The sequence below is a fragment of the Pelodiscus sinensis genome, chromosome 1 (assembly GCF_049634645.1).
Source record: "Pelodiscus sinensis isolate JC-2024 chromosome 1, ASM4963464v1, whole genome shotgun sequence".
NCBI classification, from domain to species: Eukaryota; Metazoa; Chordata; order Testudines; family Trionychidae; genus Pelodiscus; species Pelodiscus sinensis.
This window is the reverse complement of record NC_134711.1, coordinates 239,925,103-239,945,297: the sequence shown is the minus strand read 5'-3', so window position 1 is coordinate 239,945,297 and position 20,195 is coordinate 239,925,103. Positions and strand designations below refer to the sequence as shown.

The window sequence follows — 20,195 nt, the reverse complement described above, 5'->3', positions numbered from 1 at the left end:
AGGGACACCCCTCACGAACACATCCTGTGCCAGGAGGTGTCTGCGCTCCTCGAAAAAGGGGCAATAGAGGAGGTTCCTCCGCATCTGCGAGGAAGGGGATTCTACTCCCGTTATTTTGTTGTCCCCAAACCGAAGGAAGGAGTCCGTCCCATCTTGGACCTCTGAAATTTAAACAAGGCGGTCATAAAACACAGGTTCAGAATGGTGACCTTGGCCTCGGTCATCCCAGTGCTACAGTTAGGAGACTGGTACGCGACTCTCGACCTCAAGGACGCGTACTTCCACGTGGCAATCAGGCCCAGCCACAGGAGGTTCCTCAGGTTTATGGTGGGCCAATACCATTTTCAGTTTATGGTGCTCCCCTTTGGTTTATGTACAGCACCAAGGGTGTTCACAAAATGTATGGTGGTGGGGAAACAAGGGGTGCACGTGTTCCTGTACCTCGATGATTGGCTGATCCGAGGTCGTTCGTACGAGCAGGTAGAAGCTCACGTGGCACTCACAAGAGCCCTCTTCCTAAAGCTAGGGCTCATGATAAACAACGAAAAGTCATCCCTGACCCCCTCCCAGCAGATAGAATTCGTGGGAGCCCTCCTCGACGCAAGGGTGGCAAGAGCGTTTTTGCCCAAGAGCAGGTTCCTCTCCATAGTGGAGCTGATTTCAGGGTTAATCCGGTCCCCTATCACGACCCCTCGGGTCTGCTCCAGGCTCCTGGGCCATATGGCGGCGTGCACGTACATGGTGCGCTATGCCAGAATGAGAATGAGACCCCTGCAGGCATGGTTGGCACAGGCCTTCAGCCAATCCAGGGGTCTTTGGGACTCGATAATCACAGTGCCCCCAGAAATTCTGGACTCCCTCCTATGGTGGACCAAGGAAACTGTGGTACGCAGTGGGGTTCCTTTCAATGCCCCTCCCCCCTCCCTTACGCTGGTCACCGATGCATCCGACCTGGGCTGGGGAGCACACCTGAGGTGGCACAGGACTCAAGGCCTCTGGTCCCCCTCCGAATGAACCCTGCACATAAACGTCCAGAAATTGCGGGCGGTGAGGAGAGCCTGCGAAGCCTTTCTGCCAAGGCTCTCTCACCGCTCGACCCTGGTTCGTATGGACAACACAGCAGCGGTATTTTATCTCAACAAGCAGGGTGGGGCACGGTCACCTCCCCTCTGCAAAGAGGCCCTGCAACTCTGGCACCTGTGTGTGAGGCACGATATCACGCCACAGGAAGAATACCTCCTGGGGTGCAAAAACCTGCTAGCAGACATGCTGAGCAGATCCTTTGGAGCCCACGAGTGGTCGCTCAAGGACTCTGTTCTGCGTCATGTTTTCCGCAGGTGGGGTTATCCCCTCCTAGACCTGTTCGCCTCGGCACAATGCCAAGTGCCGGAACTACTGTTCCCTGCTGGGGCTGGGGAAATATTCCCTGGGGGATGCCCTGACGGCTTTGTGGCCAGAGGGCATTCTCTATGCTTTTTCCCTGTTTCCCCTAATTTCCAGGGTGTTGACCAGAACGAAGACATTTCGGTCCACGATCATTCTCATAGCCCCCACGTGGCCCAGGCAATTCTGGTTCCCCATCCTAGTGGACATGCTTACCCAAGACCCAATAGCACTCCCTTCAGTCCGGGACCTGCTAACTCAGCCTTGGGACGAGGGGACCATGGTTCACCCAGATCTCAGGTCTCTCCACCTAACGGCGTGGTTTATCGGTGGTTGAACCAACCTGAAAGGGAATGTTCCCAGGAGGTTCAGATGGTGCTCCTCAGTAGCAGGAAACCCTCTACTAGATAGTCATACGCTGCCAAGTAGCGGCGCTTCTCGTCTTGGGCGTCCCGGAGAGGAGTACACCCACCCTCAGCTCCTATTCTGGCTATCCTTGACTATCTTTTTGAGCTTCGGTCTAGTGGCCTGTCCTTTTCCTCTATCAAAGTCCATGTGGCATCTCTCTCCGCCTTCCATGCTCGTACGACAGGAGTTTCCCTCTTTTCTAACCCGATGGTTAAAAGGTTTCTTACTGGTTTAGAAAAATTGTATCCCTCGGTGAGGGCCCCGCTTCCCGCCTGGGACCTCAATGTGGTCCTCCACAGGCTTATGTTACCCCCCTTTGAACCACTGGCAACATGTTCACTGAAGCACCTCTCGTTGAAGGTTGCTTTCATCATGGCCATTACATCGGCTCGAAGGGTTTCGGAGTTAAGGGCGCTAACTGTCGACCCGCCCTACCTTGTTTTTTCACATAGTAACGTAAGGCTCAGGCCTCATCCAGCCTTCCTCCTAAAGGTGGTGTCACCGTTCCACCTGTCCCAGGAGATTTATCTCCCGGTTTTCTTCCCAAAACCTCACGCCTCCCCTAAGGAGCGGGTGCTTCACTCCCTGGATGCTAAGTGGGCGCTGGCATTCTACATTGAGAGAACCAAGCCGTTCCACAAATCCCAACAATTGTTTGTTGCGTTTGGGGAAAGGGTGAAAGGCTCGCCTATATCGACACAAAAGCTATCAAGATGGGTGGTGTAATGCATCACAGAATGTTATCAACTGGCTGGTAAAACCCCACCCAGGGTGAAGGCACACTCTACCAGGGCGCAGGCGTCCTCGGTAGCTTTTGGTGCTCAGGTACCAATCACGGAAATTTGCAGGGCGGCCACATGGTCTTCCCTTCACACGTTTACGGCGTACTATGCGCTAGCACAGCAGGCCAGGGAGGATGCAGGGGTGGGCTCTGCAGTCCTCGAATCTGTAATGTAAATATGTAAATATGTTCTGTTGTCATTGTTGTTAATATGTGCCTTATCCGTGTTGGATTGTTCGAATAAATCCGTTTATTGTTCACCTCTCTTCATGACTCTGGTGGTATGACTGCTCCGACCCCTCCTGCGTGGGGTTAGCTTGGTAGTCACCTACTTCAAATGGACATGAGCAACCACTCGAAGAAGAAAAGAACGGTTACTTACCTGTAACTGTTGTTCTTCGAGATGTGTTGCTCATGTCCATTCGACTCCCACCCTACCTCCCCTTCGTCGGAGTATCCGGCAAGAAGGAACTGAGGTGGGGCAGCGCTGGCAGGGGTACTTATGCCCCGCCATGGCGGCACCACTCCAGGGGCCGCCCTGCAGGCACTACGGGTACCGCTAGGGAAAACGCTCCGGAAGACGCGGTGCACACGGTGCGCACACCTACTTCGAATGGACATGAGCAACACATCTAGAAGAACAACAGTTACAGGTAAGTAACCGTTCTTTTTTGCATTACAAAGCTTGGTGTACTTGGGAATGTCCAACATCTTTGAATATTTATAACTTTTTTTTTGTCATTGTTAGGGTGAAAAGGGATTAAAAGGAGAAACTGGAGAAACTGGAAAAACAGTAAGTCAATTGAACAAAACCAAAAACAAACAAGCCTGGTGCTATGGCTAATATTGGTACATTCTACCTTTGTAATGGTATAGGATAGAAATAGAACAGCCTAACTCAATGTATCAGCTTTTCTCTTCATATCCTTTATATTGCAGGCGAGGCTGGAATTTAGACTGTATTGCCTTTAGTGTATACTTGATAAACTGTAAATACTAATCTGGTTTCACACTAGTTTTTCACAGGTATAATTTCATTGACTTCAGTAGAATTATTTTGTATTTATGTCTGTGTAGAAAAGTGAAGAATACCTATGCCTCTCTCATTTTTATTGAACTTGGATGGCAATATATCTATATTTTCTCAGTATCCATTTGAAACTAGGATGTGGATGAGAGCTGAGATGGCTAGCTAGTTATCCAGTTAAAAACAGTTGCTTTGGGTTTTCTTCAGAGTAGCAACTACAAAAGCATTTACAAAAATTGTGTGTGTCTGTGTGAACAGATGTGAGAAAATCCATATTTCTGAGGGCTTGAACTTAGCTCTCCTATGAAGCAAACAGACAGAACTTTGTGTAGATTTTAGCTCTCGTATGAACTACAGGTTCAGGTCTGATGTTTACACAGACCGGCTGTGTCTACACTGGCACCCCTTTCCGGAAAAGGGATGCTAATGAGACCAGTCGGAATTGCAAATGCCTCAGGGGATTTAAATATCCCCCACGGCATTTGCATGAACATGGCTGCCACTCTTTTCCAGCATGGGGTTTTGCCAGAGAAAAGCGCCAGTCTAGACAGGATCTTGTGGCAAATAAGCCCTTTTCCGGAAGATCCCTTATTCCTACTTGAAAGGGCTTATTTGCCGCAAGATCCCGTCTAGACTGGCTCTTTTCTCCGGCAAAACCCCGAGCCGGAAAAAAGCGGCAGCCATGTTCATGCAAATGCCGCGGGGGATATTTAAATCCCCCGCGGCATTTGCAATTCTGACTGGTCTCATTAGCATCCCTTTTCCGGAAAGGGGTGCCAATGTAGACACAGCCACCATGTGCTTTCATTTGCATTCAGCCTCTGCATGCAGTGTAATGCTCTTCTCTTCATAAATACAGTATTGTACACATTCCGTAAACATAATGTGTTCATGTAAGTTCATCTGCAATGTTTCTTAGGGTTTACCTGCATCTTCAGCAGAAAAGGGAGAAAATGGAATAATGGGTTACCCAGGAGAGAGGGTAAGTTGTTCATTAAAGATGAAAATCACCCAATGCAGAGATTCATCTAAAGCCTGTGTTATAGATGTTGGAGCAAATCAGAAGCCAAGTGTGGGGAGTGGTTATGCAACCTATTTGTGCCTAGTGGGACTGAAAAGGGAGAGGCCGGTGCATTCATATGAAGTGATGAGAACCCTCTCCAGATCAGGATCTATAGCCAATACTGCAGCCTATAATGACTACAAACGTCTGTGCTGAAATCCTATGGCCTGTTTGCTGTTTTGGGGCAGTATTCCATTTCTCCATCCCCTTCTTAGCTCGCCTCACAAAGGCAAATTATTTTCACCCTTGTTGTTTTTATTCACATACACCCTACAAGAAAACCTAAACATGTTTGGGTGCAAGGATTGTATAGCATCCAATTGATTGAAAAATACAACTTCTGAAATAAATATGGTGGAAAGGATAGGCAATATAAATATTTCCAAAAACACTCAGAGTACGTCTACACAGCAGGGCTAAAGTCAGAAAATGCTATTTAACTTGAGCTATGTCAGTTGCGTAGCTGAAGTTGAAATAGCTTAACCTGGCTTTTGGCACTGTCTACACAGCAGGAAGTCAAAGGAAGAGCACTCCGACTTCCCTTACTCATAAAATGAGGGTTGCCAGAAGTCGGAGAAAGAAGTCCTCCAGCTTGCCATTATTGTATGGCTTGCAGTGTAGATACACTGTTTGTGTAGATGTATCCTCAGAGATTATAACATTTTTACAGTGGTTTTACAATATAGGAAGGAAGGAAGCAAGCAAGCTTGTTTTGTTTGTACTGTGCTTTCTTATTGGTATGGTCAGTGTTTTTAAAAGCTCAAACATATTGCACACTTTAGCTTAGAACAGGGGTGGGCAAAAGGGCCTCCGCGGGCTGGATGAGGCCCACCAAGTGGGTGGATCTGGCCCAGAGGCACTGCTGCTCCCCCGCCCCCAGGCCAATTAGGGTCTGGGAGGGCGGGGGAGTGCCCGAAGCCTTCTCCGCTCTGTCCCCACCCTGTGAGCAGCGCACGGTGCTTCAAAGTGCCACACACTGCTTGCAGGGAGTGGGAAGAGCGGACAAGGCTTCAGGCGCTCCCCTGCCCACAGACCTTAATTGGCATGGGGGCGGGGGAGCGTGAAAGCCTCCTCCCACCCTGCCAGGAGCATGTGGCGCTTTGAAGCACGGCTCATTGCTCTGAAGGCTCACTGCTCTGAGCCTTTGCGCGCTCCCCCACCCCCAGGCCAATCAGGGCCCGAGGGTGGGGGAGCTACATGAAGCTTCCTTCACCCTGCCCTGCCCCTGGGAGAAGCCTGAGGCACTTCACGTGCTCCTCACAGGGCGAGAGGCAGCTTCCTGTGCTCCTCTGCCCCCAGGCCCTGATTGGCCTGGGGTGGGGAAGCATGCCAAGCCACTTCCAGGGCATGGGTGCCTAGTGGGAAGAAGGGGCAAAGGGGCTCCCAAACTCCCAGATCAGTTATGGTTTGGGGGTGGGGTAGCCCTGTTCCTTCCCGTTTAGGCCCCACCCCTTTCTGTTTATACCCTGCCCCTTCTGGGGTGGTCCGAGGCTACTAAAGAAACTTTTGAAGTGGCCCGCGGGCAAAAATTATTGCCCACCCCTGGCTTAGAAGGTCCAAAGATTAAAAGATTTGTTTGTTAGCATTTCATTTTATTCTGCAAATGATGTTGTATTTTCATAGGGATTACCTGGTATCAATGGCATCCCAGGACCAGATGGAGAAAAAGTAAGTATTTAGCTTGAAAATCAGATTTTGTTTCTAGCATGCTGCTTTTAACATATGAACTGACATCTTCAGACTATGGGAAAATGTATGATTTATCCTCTAAAATAACAGCATAATATCAATGCAGAATTTATTCTAAGCAGTTCATTCTGATTTGTTATTTACACAGTGCTGTGAGTGTACACAGCTCTTTATAATGTATAACTTGTTCCAGACAAGTAACATGACCAACACCACAGACGTTAGAACTTTTAATTTTTAAGTGGTTCAGCAATATGTATATACGACGTTTAACATTTTATCAAATTACATCATAAAAGGCCAGCCTTGCACAGTATAAGTAATCCTGTGGAATATTCTATGGTTGACTTCTATATTTAAACTCTCTGATTGAAAATCAAGGTGTATCCCACACATATACTGTACATATCAAATTCTGATCTAAGTTATACTGGTATTTGAACGCCTGTATTGCCTTTTAGGAATATGTTTTCAGAGTGCTATAGAAATGTTGTATTCATAGTTCCCCTCATTGCTGACATGAGTTCCATAATTTCTTTTATACCATACTATACTTTAATTACTCACAGATGTTGTAGAGATCTGAATTTTGAGCTCCATCTTCAATTTCTGACATAAACCAGATGAGAGAGAGGAGAAAACCTGAGAAAAATCCTTCCTGATTTTCTGTGTCCATAAAAAAAAAATCAATAATATCTAAAATAAAATGCCATCATACCTGGAACTCTCATATTTTTTATTTGTGTGGAAAAAAAAACCCTCTTTTTATATCAGTGTTCTAAACAGTGCCCATACAATATTCAAATAAGTCTATGGCTACAGGAATAAATGGTTTATCTCTGGTTCTTGATTATACTTAAGAATAGGCCTGACAGCAAGGAATACCAAAACTTGGATGAAATCCATAGCTCTTAAGCGACTGTCAAAATGGTTGGTCTAGAAGAGAGAAAATTGTCAATAGTACTCTTTCCGTACTTAAAGGCTCTTTCCGTATACTTAAGGGCTACGTCTACACTGGCATGATTTTCCAGAAATGCTTTTAACGGAAAAGTTTTCCGTTAAAAGCATTTTCGGAAAAGCGCGTCTAGATTGGCAGGACGCTTTTCTGGAAAAGCATCCATGGCCAATCTAGACGTGCTTTTCCGCAAAAAAGCCCCGATCGTCATTTTTGCGATCGGGGCTTTTTTGCGGAAAACACTACTGTGCTGTCTACACTGGCCCTTTTCCGGAACAGTTTTCCAGAAAAAGACTTTTGCCCGAACGGGAGCAGCATAGTTTTTCCAGAAAAGCACTGATGATTTTACATTAGATTGTCAGTGCTTTTCCAGAAATTCAAGCGGCCAGTGTAGACAGCTGGCAAGTTTTTCCGGAAAAGCGGCTGATTTTCCGGAATAACTTGCCAGTGCAGTCACAGCCAAGGAGTCTTTATATCTGTACCCATGTCAGAATCATTTATTAGCCCTTTTATCCCTTTTTGAGTTTGAGTCCTGATAAATATTTTGGTATATTTATTTTAATGAGAAGTAACTGGTAAATGACATTTGGAGGAATAGGTTTCCCGATATGCTATTCACCAGCAATAATATTTTTTAAATTAATTTTTTTACTCCTTTGAAAGAAAGAAGAACTATAGCTCAGTCCTTTCAATGTCATTAAAAGTAGATGATAATTAGGAAACTCCTGGCTTCCTTTTTAGATCTACAGCTCCACCTAGCGTGAAAGAGATTTTGCACCTATTGTATAACAGTTGTTAGTTTGGCAATGTTTGACATATATTACCATTGTGTAAAATATCTTTGATCCCTGGGGGTTAGTTTGTGGTATGCTGGAGAGTGTTGTGGCATAGAGCAATGCTTTAAAACTGGTAAGTGTTTTCTGAAGCCAATTACTGAGATATCTGCTCCATTCAGGAGTTCAGTACGCTCGTTGTTTTTAGAAGGCTGTACTTAAAATTGTTGGCTGAGATCCACAGCAAATGCAAATTGTTGCACTAACTTCTGTGGTTCCTTACTGCTTTACAGCAGCTGAGGATCTGATCATTATTTTACCACTAACATTTCAGAAGTTCTGTTTTCTGGAATACACACCTGGCCTTTGCATCTACAATTCAGTTCTAGAAAAATGTTTAAATAACATATAATCATTCTGATTTTTCTCTCCCTTGTACCTGAACAAATCAGGAGTAACTCAGTTGAATTCAATAGAATTACACTGGTGTAAACCCAGTGAATACAGGAGAAGAGTGAAGGTTGGTATTTTCCCATGCACAGCTTCATCGACTGAAATATACACTAGTGGGACACAACATACTGGTGCTGACACTGGCACTTCAGATGTATGCCAGAAGGCTAGTATAGGTAGGCTCTGGAGGTTTCGTTGTTTTAGTAAAAACAATAAATCATTCAATTAATTAAAATTCTCCTTCGAGATTGTTTTATCACAAACACTTCCTATAGACAGTAGTAGTGTAATTGCGTGATCGGCACAAGTAGTGCATTTTGTATTGTAGTAGTGCCTAGTGGCCTCATCCCAAATTCTGGCTTGGTACTATACAAACATATAATAAAGAAATTATTCCAGCCATCATGCACTCACAACCTAAGTATAACAATGACTTCATTATCAGAGTGACATTTCTAAGGCATAACTCATTGGTCTATTCTGGACCAATTTCTCTGGCTGATGACATCTGGAAGAAACCCCACTGTTGCAGAGTAAAAGAGGCAGTGTGCATGTAGAACCCACACACCCTTTGGGGTGTGGTTCACAGTCTCATGTAGTGGCACCTAGATCACTTACAGAGAGAGAGAGAGAGAATGAGAGTGTTTTACAGCCTTAGCTGAGTGCCAGCTGGCTTTTAGCTCAAGTGGTAGAAGCTTGTGCATTAAGCTCTGGATGTCTGAGGCTTGGTTCCATTTATCAGCATTACACATGTGCATAGTCTTCATAACACCATTGGAACGGACTAGAGAAGAAAGGCCATTTGCTGCCTTCTTACCTCGCTTTGCATCGGTGCAGAATTCAGGTTCCCATCTCAAGATCTTCTAAGGGCTGGACAGCAGTGTGTTTCCTCTAAGCTGTGCCCCAGCACAACTTCACAGGTGATGAATCAACCCCGCCCAGTCAGTCAGCTCTGTGCAGGAAGCCCTGAGCCTCTGACTGGGCAGGGCTAATTAATCACCTGTGCTGCCACTCAGCTTAGAGGGAAGACTGCTGAACAGTTTCATTTCCTGACCATTCTGTATTCCTCCAAGTAGGCTACATACTAGGCCTGAACCAGAGCTGGGGTTTGACCCTCCATACAGAATATATACCATAAAATCCAGAAAGGTAGAACTCAATTGCTACACCCAAGAGTAAATCTTGAGGGTGACAAACCTCTCAGCTTTACTGCATGGTTCACACACCTTAACTATATTAGAGGAAACCAGCATTCCCGTGCTTTTAAAACAATTGCTGTGACAGATTAAAATATTAGAAATAAGCTAGTCTGCTGAAAAATCCTAAAACAAATTATCTTCACTTTTTGTCTGATTTAGAAAAAGGAAACCATTTTAATATATATTTCAGGGTTTTCAAGGATTTGATGGCATGCCAGGTAGCAGGGGTCCTAAAGGAATGAAGGTACTTCTTTCCTTTCCTATACTAATTTATGTCAGAATTAGTAAACCAAACATAATTTTTCTTGTATTGTACTTGTTCATTAGAATAAATATGTAAGTTTTGTTACCATAATTGAAGAGGCAATTTACCTATGCTCCTTGGTCTCTGTCAGTACCCAAATACTTCAAAGGAAGGTGTAAAATTTCACAAAATGTGCTTAACCGACACTGGGAAGGAGAAGAAAAGAAGGTGACTTTTTAATATGCCCCAAAATGATTAAGAGAGCGGGTGAGTGGGAAAATATGGATGAATGATGAAAAAGCAGAACGAGCATAACAAGTGGAAGAATCAGTGAAGAGATAGTATGAATGAAGAAAAATACAAAGCTTTTGCTGGCAACTCAGGGCCAGATGTTAAAGATATATGGTGCCTATAAATGAAGATAGGCATCCAGTGGGATTTTAAAAAGTGTTCTAAGGATACGTCTAAACTACATGGCTCCATCGACGGAGCCATGTAGATTTGTTTTTTTGGCAAAGGCAAATGAAGCCGCGATTTAAATAATCGCGGCTTCATTTAAATTTACATGGCTGCCGCGCTGAGCCGACAAACAGCTGATCAGCTCTTTGTCGGCTCAGCGTGCTAGTCTGGACGCTCCCCTGCCGACATCAAAGCCCTTTGTCGGCAGCCTCGGTAAACCTCATCCCACGAGGAATAACGGGGCTGCCGACAAAGGGCTTTGATGTCGGCAGGGGAGCGTCCAGACTAGCGCGCTGAGCTAATCAGCTGTTTGTCGGCTCAGCGCGGCAGCCATGTAAATTTAAATGAAGCCGCGATCATTTAAATCGCGGCTTCATTTGCCTTTGCCTATCTGTCTAATCTACATGGCTCCATCGATGGAGCCATGTAATCTAGACACAGCCAAGATCTCATTGAAATAAAAATCATTGGGAGTTTGAAAATTCTATTAGGTGCCTGTATACCATGCAATGGACACGCATGCTCAAATTGTCCCTCCCCACAAAATGGCATAGGCATTGGGCATACTCCTGACAGTTCATTATCTATTTATATAGGGAGAGCAGGGTGAGAGAGGCATTCAAGGACCTCCTGTTTATACTCCATATCCCATTCCAAGAAAAGGTATGTCTTCCTTGCTCAGAACATTTGTGATGCTGGTAGCTTATCTTTATTTTCCCTCCTCCCCCACACAGCAAAAGCCTGAAATGTAAAGAACTCTACTCCTTTAGTAAAGCTGGTCTGTATATGCATTATTCATTTCAAACAGTAGCGTACAAACTCCCTAATAGTGTGAAGTTGTCTTATTTTCAGGGAAGTTGTTTTAGATTTGATCTGTCTTAAGCCTTGTCTTCACTCAGGGAAAAAAGGCATGTTTTCAGCATGAGTTAGTGGGCTGGAATGCCCCCTATCCATGTTGGGCCCTGTGGGACTAGAATAGCCTCTTGCTTGCAGTGGGCGGATAGCTGCTTCAGCCCCCACTGGTTAACCATAACCGGTAAGCATTACCCAATAAGATTAACCATTCACATCCCTAGTCCTGATTGGGTGGGAATGCTGCTGGGTGCTGCTGGGTGGTGTTTTTTTCTGTGAGTGCTGCAGTCTCCAAGCACCCATGGAGTCAGCACCTATAGGGACCTGACACCTATTGGTAAGGGGAGGAGTAGGTAAGAAAGCAGAGAAAGGGAGAGACATGTTACATGTCCCATCCAGCCTCATATTTCAAGAATTATAGTTGTCTGAGCAGTGAAAAATGCACAGTGCTGTGTGTGTGAGAAAGATCAGCAAACTAACTGGTATTCTTTGGGATGGGGATGTGTTTCAGGTGTAAGAGGAGAGCCAGGATTTCGAGGTGTTCCTGGACCTGCAGGAGACCCAGGGAACCAAGGAGACCCTGGCATTCCTGGTCAGCCTGGACCGTCCGATGGCTTTCCTGGTAATATTCTGGCATTTCATGACCTTAAATACTGACTCACAATCATCTGCTGAGCTCCAATTTTGGTCAGAATTATGTGGGAGGTGGGGCAGGAATACATACAAAGACGCATGTGGAGTTCAGGGTCTGATGGATAAGGAACTGGACTGGGAATAAGGAGACCTGGATTCCAGTCCTGTTAAGGTTTTAAAATCCCATTTAATCCATTAAACATTATATTAATCCGATTAACTGCTTAACCCAGGTCAGGAAGAGGGCCCACAGCCGAGCTGGAGTGGCTTCCTCACTGTGGGAGGAGACTCTTCTGGCTGGGCTGAGGTGCCCCCAACTATGGCAAGCCCTACCAGACTGCCCCTTGCCTACAGTGGGGGAGGAGCTGCTCTAGCCCCTACTGGGTACCCATAACCAGTAAGCATCACCCAGTTAACCATTCACATCCCTAATTCCTGTCTGGTGCAAATTTGGGCAAGTCACTTGCAAACAGGGTAATGATACCTTTATACCTTGCAAACATATTCAAATGAAAAGTGCTATTTTCACTATATACAAAATACCTGCACTGTTTCCTTACTTGATGGGAGTATTTACGCTACTTCTTCTCTCTAACCTAGCATGGCAAACCTCTTAATCTGGAAGCAGTTTCAATAAATCATTTTCATTTTCTTGTTTGCTTTATTCTCATTTCAGAAGACTCTGAAAAGAGAGGGTTACCTGGGGAAATGGGTCCCAAAGGTTTCCGTGGAGAATCAGGTTTTCCAGCATATCAGCCAGGTCCACGTGGTAGTGATGGTAAACCTGGACTTCCAGGATTACCTGGCCCACCTGGCCCTCCAGGAATTGCAGGTGAGTGGCCAGAATTTGTGAGTGCCAAACAGTAAGGTATTCGGAGAATGAACAGGTTTAATTATAGGGAATCAGAAATGTTGTTTCATCATTTTCTAAGAAAACTACTGGCATGTCATGTCAATAGGTCACATTGGGAGAAGAATGGGTGTTCAATGCCAGGAGTAGGATGTGGAGGAGAGTTAGTGGTTGTACACACACGTGGGCAGGAGGGAGAGTGCCAAAAGGACAAAGAAACACAGGAAGGAAGATGTGTTCACCTGGTTTTCAAACATTAATAACAAACAGCGGAACACGACTAGTTGGTTTGCAGTTTTCAACAGAGAAATTTTGCCCTGCTCAAATTTTGAGCAATAAGGGATACACTACTGCTAGGGCTCCTTTTGTTCCAATGTTTTTCAAGTAGTTGTGTCCACAATTAAGTATGAGGGTGGCAAACATGAGCCATTAGTCTAGAATGGGACAGGAGTGGGTGTAGCCTTCTGGCCAGCCAAAGATTTTAAACAGCGCTGACATTGACCATTATTTAGTTGTCTAGGAGTACTGAGGCCCTGAGTTTTTCAGCCACCTTTTACCTTTTTCAGTATTTCCTTTTTTTCTTTATCAGCATCACATCTTCTTGCTGAGTTACATTTTAGCTATCAGATGCATAGGCATCAACTTCCAGATTTCACAGGTTGGAGAGAGTGATCACCCCCCCCCCACACACACACACACACACACACACCATCCTAGGCCGTGCCCCAACTCACCTCTTCCCTCAGTGTTCCACCCCTGCCCCACTTCTTACCACCCTTGTTCCACCCCCTGCTACGAGAGTGCCCTATTAAACTGGTGCCTCCCCATAGTAGGCGGGCCCAATCTAAAGGGAAGGGTTACATATCTGCCTTCCTGCATCTAGCCTCAGTGCCACCCCACTCTCCCACCCAATGGTATCTGTGTGGGGGAGATGCTCTATCTGTCCACTGTACCTCTCCCCATCCCCCACACATTCTGCCACTCTCCCTGGCAGGCAGGGTGCCAGGCATGGAGCAGTAGGGAGCCCCTTTTAATGCTGGCCTCTCCTGGTTGCTGTTCTGCAGCCTTGGCCAGCAGCTGCCTGCGAGAGCCTGGCTGGGGAAGAGGCAGAGAGTAGAAGTCACCTCCCCAGCTAGGCTCTCTCAAACAGCCACCAGGCAGGGCTGCAGAACAGCTTTTCAGTGTCTGAAAGGGGGTGGTCCCACCCCTTCCACTCCAGCATCTGGGCCATTCATCACCCAGCTTTTTGGCGACGTGCCACAGACACTGCGGGGGAGCGGGACAGGGAAAAACTGATCATTGGGACCCACTGCAGACAGGATGGGAAGGGAAAAGAGACGTACCAATGGGTGCTCAGCACCCACTATTTCTGCTCCAGTCCAGAGCGTCGGTGCCTGTAACCAGCTTTTCATCCAGGCACCATTCACTCAGGTGCTTGGGACAGTTACCAGGGCTCTGGCTATCATTGAGGTATTGCTAATCAGTGATACTGGACCAAGTGATGTTCTGAAGGAGAAAGCCGTGTCTTACTACTTCAAGCCAGGAGGTGCACCAGTGCCCCCCATTCTAGCACCTATATTTAAGTCTGTAGCGTCTCACCATCTCCTCCAGCGGTCTTCTTTATACATTGACCATGAAAATCTGCCATTGCCTTCATTGCTTCAGGAAAAGGTGCCCGCTTTTACTCTTTGTGATCTGCCTAAGAAGAATGATGTAAAACATCGGATTTCAGTTCTGTCCAACCCCACTATGTCTCTGCTTCATGAGCAATATCTTATGATCATTTGAAAAGATACCAAAACATCTAGTAGCAGGATTAGTATGGCTCTCTCTCCACCACTAAAAGGAAATAATCCAGCAATCTGGTATAGGATGTGGACCTAAAACATGACTTTCAGTAGTATTTTTAAAATTTCAGAATTAGACTAGACTAGATGGACTAGATCCTGGCTAGTGATACAGTAGATCATCTAACACAGGTATCCTAAGCGGTCTGCTGAGCATTCCCCTAACATGGAATAGCTACTTCAAAGCACCCCACCACAACAGTAGAGGAGTATCTGGAATGCTGTGTTCCTAGGGAAGTCTCAGCGTATGATGATGTGTCCTCAGCCAGTTTATGAAATTTAGAGCAGTGTTGAAGCTGCTCCAAGCTTTACCATGAGTTTAAACAGACCATAAAACCCCAGAAATTGGAAGGAAGATGTAAAGAACTATGAACTTAGATAGTTTACAGTCAGCTTTCCACTGAACCAAGCAAACCTCTGGCCCAGCAGGGGACAAGGGATATGCATTGATTGAATCTGAAGAGTTAACCTATGACACATACTCTTCTTTCAAAAGGTTGCCATTAATCTACCATGGAACTGTATGTTTTAGGTGTTTAGACATGCTTGTAAATGTAATGTGTCAAATGTGGTACAGCAAATACTGCATATCAATAATACTGCAATTATTTATTAATTCAGCACCTCTGAGCTTTAGAATCTGTGGTGCCAGATGCTGTACAAATACACAACAAAAATGCAGTCACTGCCCCCAAAGAGCTTGCAATATCAGTGTAAGTTGAGAGAAAACGGGGAGATGCGCAAGGAACCCATGAAACAATACTGATCAACATGATAAGCAGGGGCCTCAGTACAACAGCTGTGTAACTGTTGGGGTTTTGTTGTTTGTTTGTAGGCATCATTGCAAAGAGTTTTGAGGGGGGCAATGAGATGGCTTTGTGGATGCTTACAGGGAGCTCATCCCAAGTCTGAGGGTTAACATTGGAGAAAGCACAAAAGTGCTAGTTTTAAAATTAAACAAGTGTGTGATGAAGGCCAGCTGGTGACACGGAGGGTATGTCTACACTAGCTCATTAGTTCGAGCTAGGAAGGCAAATGAGGGCAACTGGGGTTGCAAATGAAGCCCGGGATTTAAGTATCCTCGTTCCACGAGAAGTAACGGTAATTCGATTTAGAGATCCTAATTCGAACTACCTACTCCGTGCCGCGTGTAGCCATGGTCACGGAGTTCGGACTAAGGGGGATTTAAAAATGACGGCGCCCGGGAACATTCAAATGAAGCCCTGGATATTTAAATCCCGGGCTTCATTTGCAACCCCGGTTGCCCTCATTTGCCTTCCTAGTTCGAACTAACGAGCTAGTGCAGACATACCCTGACAGAGCAGAGGTGCAAGATGACAATTAGGTAATCTACAGGACGAGAGGGGACAAGCTGTGGAGAACTTAGGAAATGAAAATACTTACATTTGAGGTGATGAGAAAGGGGGAAAAACCCAAAGGATGCAAAACAAAATTATTATGTTTTGAAAGGTACAAGCAAGAGTTGTGGTTAGTCCTTGTTAAGTTTAAACTGATATGTGGACATCAATAAGGCAATGTCATATAGAAAGCCGAGAGTTTTTAGTTCAGGAAGGAGACTGATCTGCAGTGGAGAGGCATAAGGATGATAACTGAATTTGGGGTTGTGTGAGAGATGGCCCTCTCCTATCCTCTGTTCTCTTCTCCCCTCCTCTTGTCCCTGGACAAAGGATGGATATCAATGGAAGAAAGATTTTCCAAAGCACATGCTGAAGGAGAAGTTAAAGAGGGAGGAAGTAAAGCAGGAGAGGACAATGTAATGAAAGCTGAGGAAGGACAGATTTCAAGAAAAGTACAGTTGAAGATTTCAGAAGCAGCTGACAGGTCTAAGCAGGGCTGTCCTGCTGGATACTCAAAAAATGCAGCTGTGTTGAGTACCATGAAATTTGGAGCACCCAGACAGAGGGAAAGGTGAAGGTCGTGTCATACTTTGTCAATTTGCTCTTTAAAGAAATCTGTGAGACCCAGAGTAAAGCAGGAAGGGAGCATGGGAGAAGGGATTACGTTGAGGAGGGAGTGCAAAGTTTCTGGGACTGCAGGTGCAGGATCCAGTTAGTCTTGAGAAGTAGAGCTGCTTTGCTAGGAAAACAGCAGAACTGAAGGAGGACAGAGCAAACTTGCAGTGGAAGAAGTCCATCTGGTCTTGGGATTTCTGCCAGAGACACATAGCAGCAAAAGAACAGGAGCAGAGGAAGCAGGTGTTTGGGATGAACCTAAACTGAGAATGCATGGGCAGACACTGAGGCTACGTCTACACTGGCATGAATTTCCGAAAATACTTTTAATGGAAAAGTTTTCCGTTAAAAGCATTTTCGGAAAAGCGAGTCTAGATTGGCAGGATGCTTTTCCGCAGAAAAGCGTCCGTGGCCAAGCTAGACGCGGTTTTCCGCAAAAAAGCCCCGATCGCCATTTTCGCGATCGGGGCTTTTTTGCAGAAAACAGTACTATGCTGTCTACACTGGCCCTTTTGGGCAAAAGTCTTTCGGAAAAAGACTTTTGCTCGAACAGGAGCAGCATAGTTTTTCCGGAAAAGCACTGATGATTTTTACATGAGATCGTCAGTGCTTTTCCGGAAATTCAAGTGGCCAGTGTAGACAGCTGGCAAGTATTTCCGGAAAAGCTGCTGATTTTCTGGAAAAACTTGCCAGTCTAGACACAGCCTGAGAGAAAAAGGATAGGACTGAGGACAATGCTGAGTCCCTGGGAAAAGTGTGTGTGGGGGGGAGGAGGGTACAGCTCTGGGCCTCCCAGAGAAGATGGAGCCTCCGTGGAAGGAGCAGGCTGGGAGCTAGCCTCCCGCATGCCAGCCATTCTACGCTGCCTGGGCTGCGTAGTCTGGGCTATGGAAACAATTTCATTGGGCCTAGAGAGCTCGCTGTTGACGTGGTTGCAGTAACACTGGAAGCAGCAGGCTCTTTTAAATCACCAGGCATCAGGGCAGCTGCCCCCTTTGCCCTATTGGTGACCCTGAAAGGGGCAAAATAGAGTGAAAGAGTGAAAAATAGAGAAAATCAACAACCTCAGTGGAAGAGCAAGCAGGAAGCAGGCTGAGAGCAGAGGAAAAGTAATAGACGTTGATGGCCTAGACGTCACGAAAGGACAAAGTGGCCTGGCAGGGAGGGGTCAAATGGGCAGTATGGAGGGAGACCAATGACGGTCAGCGCAGGGGAGGACAGCAGTAACGAGTTAGAGAGCAGTGCTTAGTGAAGAGCATGTCAAGTGAGTGGGACTGTTGAGTCAGGGCTGCAGGTCACATGAGGAGGTGGGGGTGCGGAGTCACCAAGAAGGGGGAGAAGATATTGAGAAGACAGAGAGCCATAATTAAAAAAAACAGAGAGAAACAGGTGGGGAGGAACCAGGTAGATGGTAGATGACAGAAACTTGCAGGGTAAGAGAGGAGTCATATGCAGTGCTGCTCAAAACAGAATAAAGAATGGGAAGGAAGGGAAGCAGGGTCAATATACAATATATTAACGCTGGATTTTAAATGCATTGACCTCATAGGCTATCCTTTTGGACTGAAGGGACCTACGGGGGATCCAGGTGAGATAGGCAGCCGAGGTTTCCCTGGAAAACGAGGACTAAAAGGATATAAAGGTAAGAGTACAAACAGTGGGCCAAATCCTGAGGTACTTACTCATCCAAAAAGCTTATTGTGCTCACTGTGCGTTTTGCCTGAGTGTGATCTGAACTAGGACTGCAGTATTTGGCCTAACAGTAACACAGTAAGAAAAAGATCTCATAGGGATATTTCTTTTCCCCATAAAGGTCCTTTTTTACATGTCTTAGAAACATAGAATCATAGGGCTGGACAAGACCGCAGGAGGTCATTGAGTCCAGCCCCCTGCCCAAAGCAGGACCAACCCCAACTAAATTTTCCCAGCCAGGGCTTTGTCAAGCTGGGACTTAAAAACCTCTAGGGATGGAGATTTCACCTCCTCCCTAGGTAACCCATTCCAGTACTTCACCACCTTCCTAGTGAAATAATTTTTCCTAATATCCAACCTGGACCTCCCCCACTGTAACTTGAGACCATTGCTCCTTGTTCTGCCATCTGTCTCTACTGAGAACAGCCTCTCTCCATCCTCTTTGGAACCCTACTTCAGGAAGTTGAAGGCTGCTATCAAATCTCCCCTCACTCTTCTCTTCTTCAGACTAAACAAGCCCAAATCCCTCAGCCTCTCCTCATAAATCACGTGCTTCAGCCTCCTTTTCATTTTTGTTGCCCTCCTCTGGACCTCCTCCAATGCATCCACATCTTCTTTAGGGATTAATTATCTTGCCTATGGTTTCTCATAATAAATTCTTGCAAATGATTGCTTTAATTGAGCTTCTTTATTTTCCTCCCTCCCACATTTCTGTAGGTGAAACATCAGACTGCAAATGTATTGAAAGTGATGAAGCCAGACGGGGTCCTGCTGGTCTACCTGGTCCACCAGGTTTTCCAGGCCCCTTTGGACAATCTGGGAAGAAAGGAGATGTTGGTGACCAAGGTCAGCATGGTCTTCCAGGCTTCTCTGGTACAAAAGTAAGTGAAATCTTTCTTTAATCCAGTTTTTAGAGACATTTTAGAACTTGTCAGGAATTGTTTCCCTTAATATTGCCTATTTTCACTGCATCTTTTCTTCAATATTCTTCATATTTTTGCTTTAAATATTGATGGACACCCAAACGTTTTTAATGACAATGGCTTTTCTGGCAAAAAAATTCATTTAATAAAAATGCCAATATCTGTAAAAAATGTTTCAAAGAAAAATTTTTCCATCAGGGCTAATAACTCCACTGCTAACTGGCAAGATGGGCTTTAATGCTGTTTCTAACAAAATACATGGAGCTAGTTGCTGAAATGTGAGGGTCTTGTTCAGGGGTGAGCAGTAAGCAGGCCACAGTCCAGATGTGGTTCACCAGGGTTAGTCCTTATTTATATAAGCATCCAGAGGTTCAGCCACTTGGAGCTCCCATTGGCTGTGGTTCGTTATTCCCAGGCAACAGAAGCTGTGAGAAGTGATGGTTCAGCCTGGCAAACCACAGGATGCTTATTGGCCAGCCCTGGTTAAATCAATATTTTTGAGTTGTTGATAAAATAGCTACCATGTCAATAATTGTTTACAGTCCAAAGGAGGAGATTTATTGTACCCGTTATCAAGGCCCGACAAATCAAGCAATCTACTCGCCCGTGGTGAATAGACTTTAGCCTGGCAGGGCAGCGCAGCGCGGTCAGCGCATGCACAGCACGGTCATTGCATGCGTAGCGTGCGCTTTCACACAGCTGGCAAGTGGGGCTCACCACTGCTTGGCAAGCCCTGTCTACTATACCCATAATTCTCTCCAAACTAGCTTTCTCGTTCTTCACTTTGAAAGTTCTGATACTGTACCTAAACAAGCGTGGACCTGCTCCCACTAAAATTCACTGTACATCATGATTAAACATTACTTTGAATAGCTACTTTTGGATTATTGTGTTCTGCATAAAATCAGTATTGGGCTTTGTGAACTAGATCCTCGATGTTGGTAAGGCTTTTGTTTTAGCTATGGATTGTTGTAGAGCTAGTTGAAAATGC

The 20,195-nt window shown here is 45.6% G+C and overlaps 1 protein-coding gene across 3 annotated transcripts in view; it reads left to right on the top strand.

The window, feature by feature from the left end:
• COL4A2 (collagen type IV alpha 2 chain) overlaps positions 1 to 20,195 on the top strand; it is a 248,234-nt gene that overhangs the window by 168,479 nt on the left and 59,560 nt on the right. For 2 of the 3 annotated variants that reach the window (XM_075918575.1, XM_075918576.1), the window contains exons 13-21: positions 3,321 to 3,365; positions 4,519 to 4,581; positions 6,286 to 6,330; positions 9,922 to 9,975; positions 11,031 to 11,097; positions 11,798 to 11,908; positions 12,596 to 12,751; positions 18,139 to 18,231; positions 18,999 to 19,162. In XM_075918575.1, coding sequence (XP_075774690.1) covers positions 3,321 to 3,365; positions 4,519 to 4,581; positions 6,286 to 6,330; positions 9,922 to 9,975; positions 11,031 to 11,097; positions 11,798 to 11,908; positions 12,596 to 12,751; positions 18,139 to 18,231; positions 18,999 to 19,162 — 798 coding nt within the window. The remainder of the gene's footprint in view (positions 1 to 3,320; positions 3,366 to 4,518; positions 4,582 to 6,285; positions 6,331 to 9,921; positions 9,976 to 11,030; positions 11,098 to 11,797; positions 11,909 to 12,595; positions 12,752 to 18,138; positions 18,232 to 18,998; positions 19,163 to 20,195) is intronic. The other variant, XM_075918574.1, reaches the window with a different exon arrangement.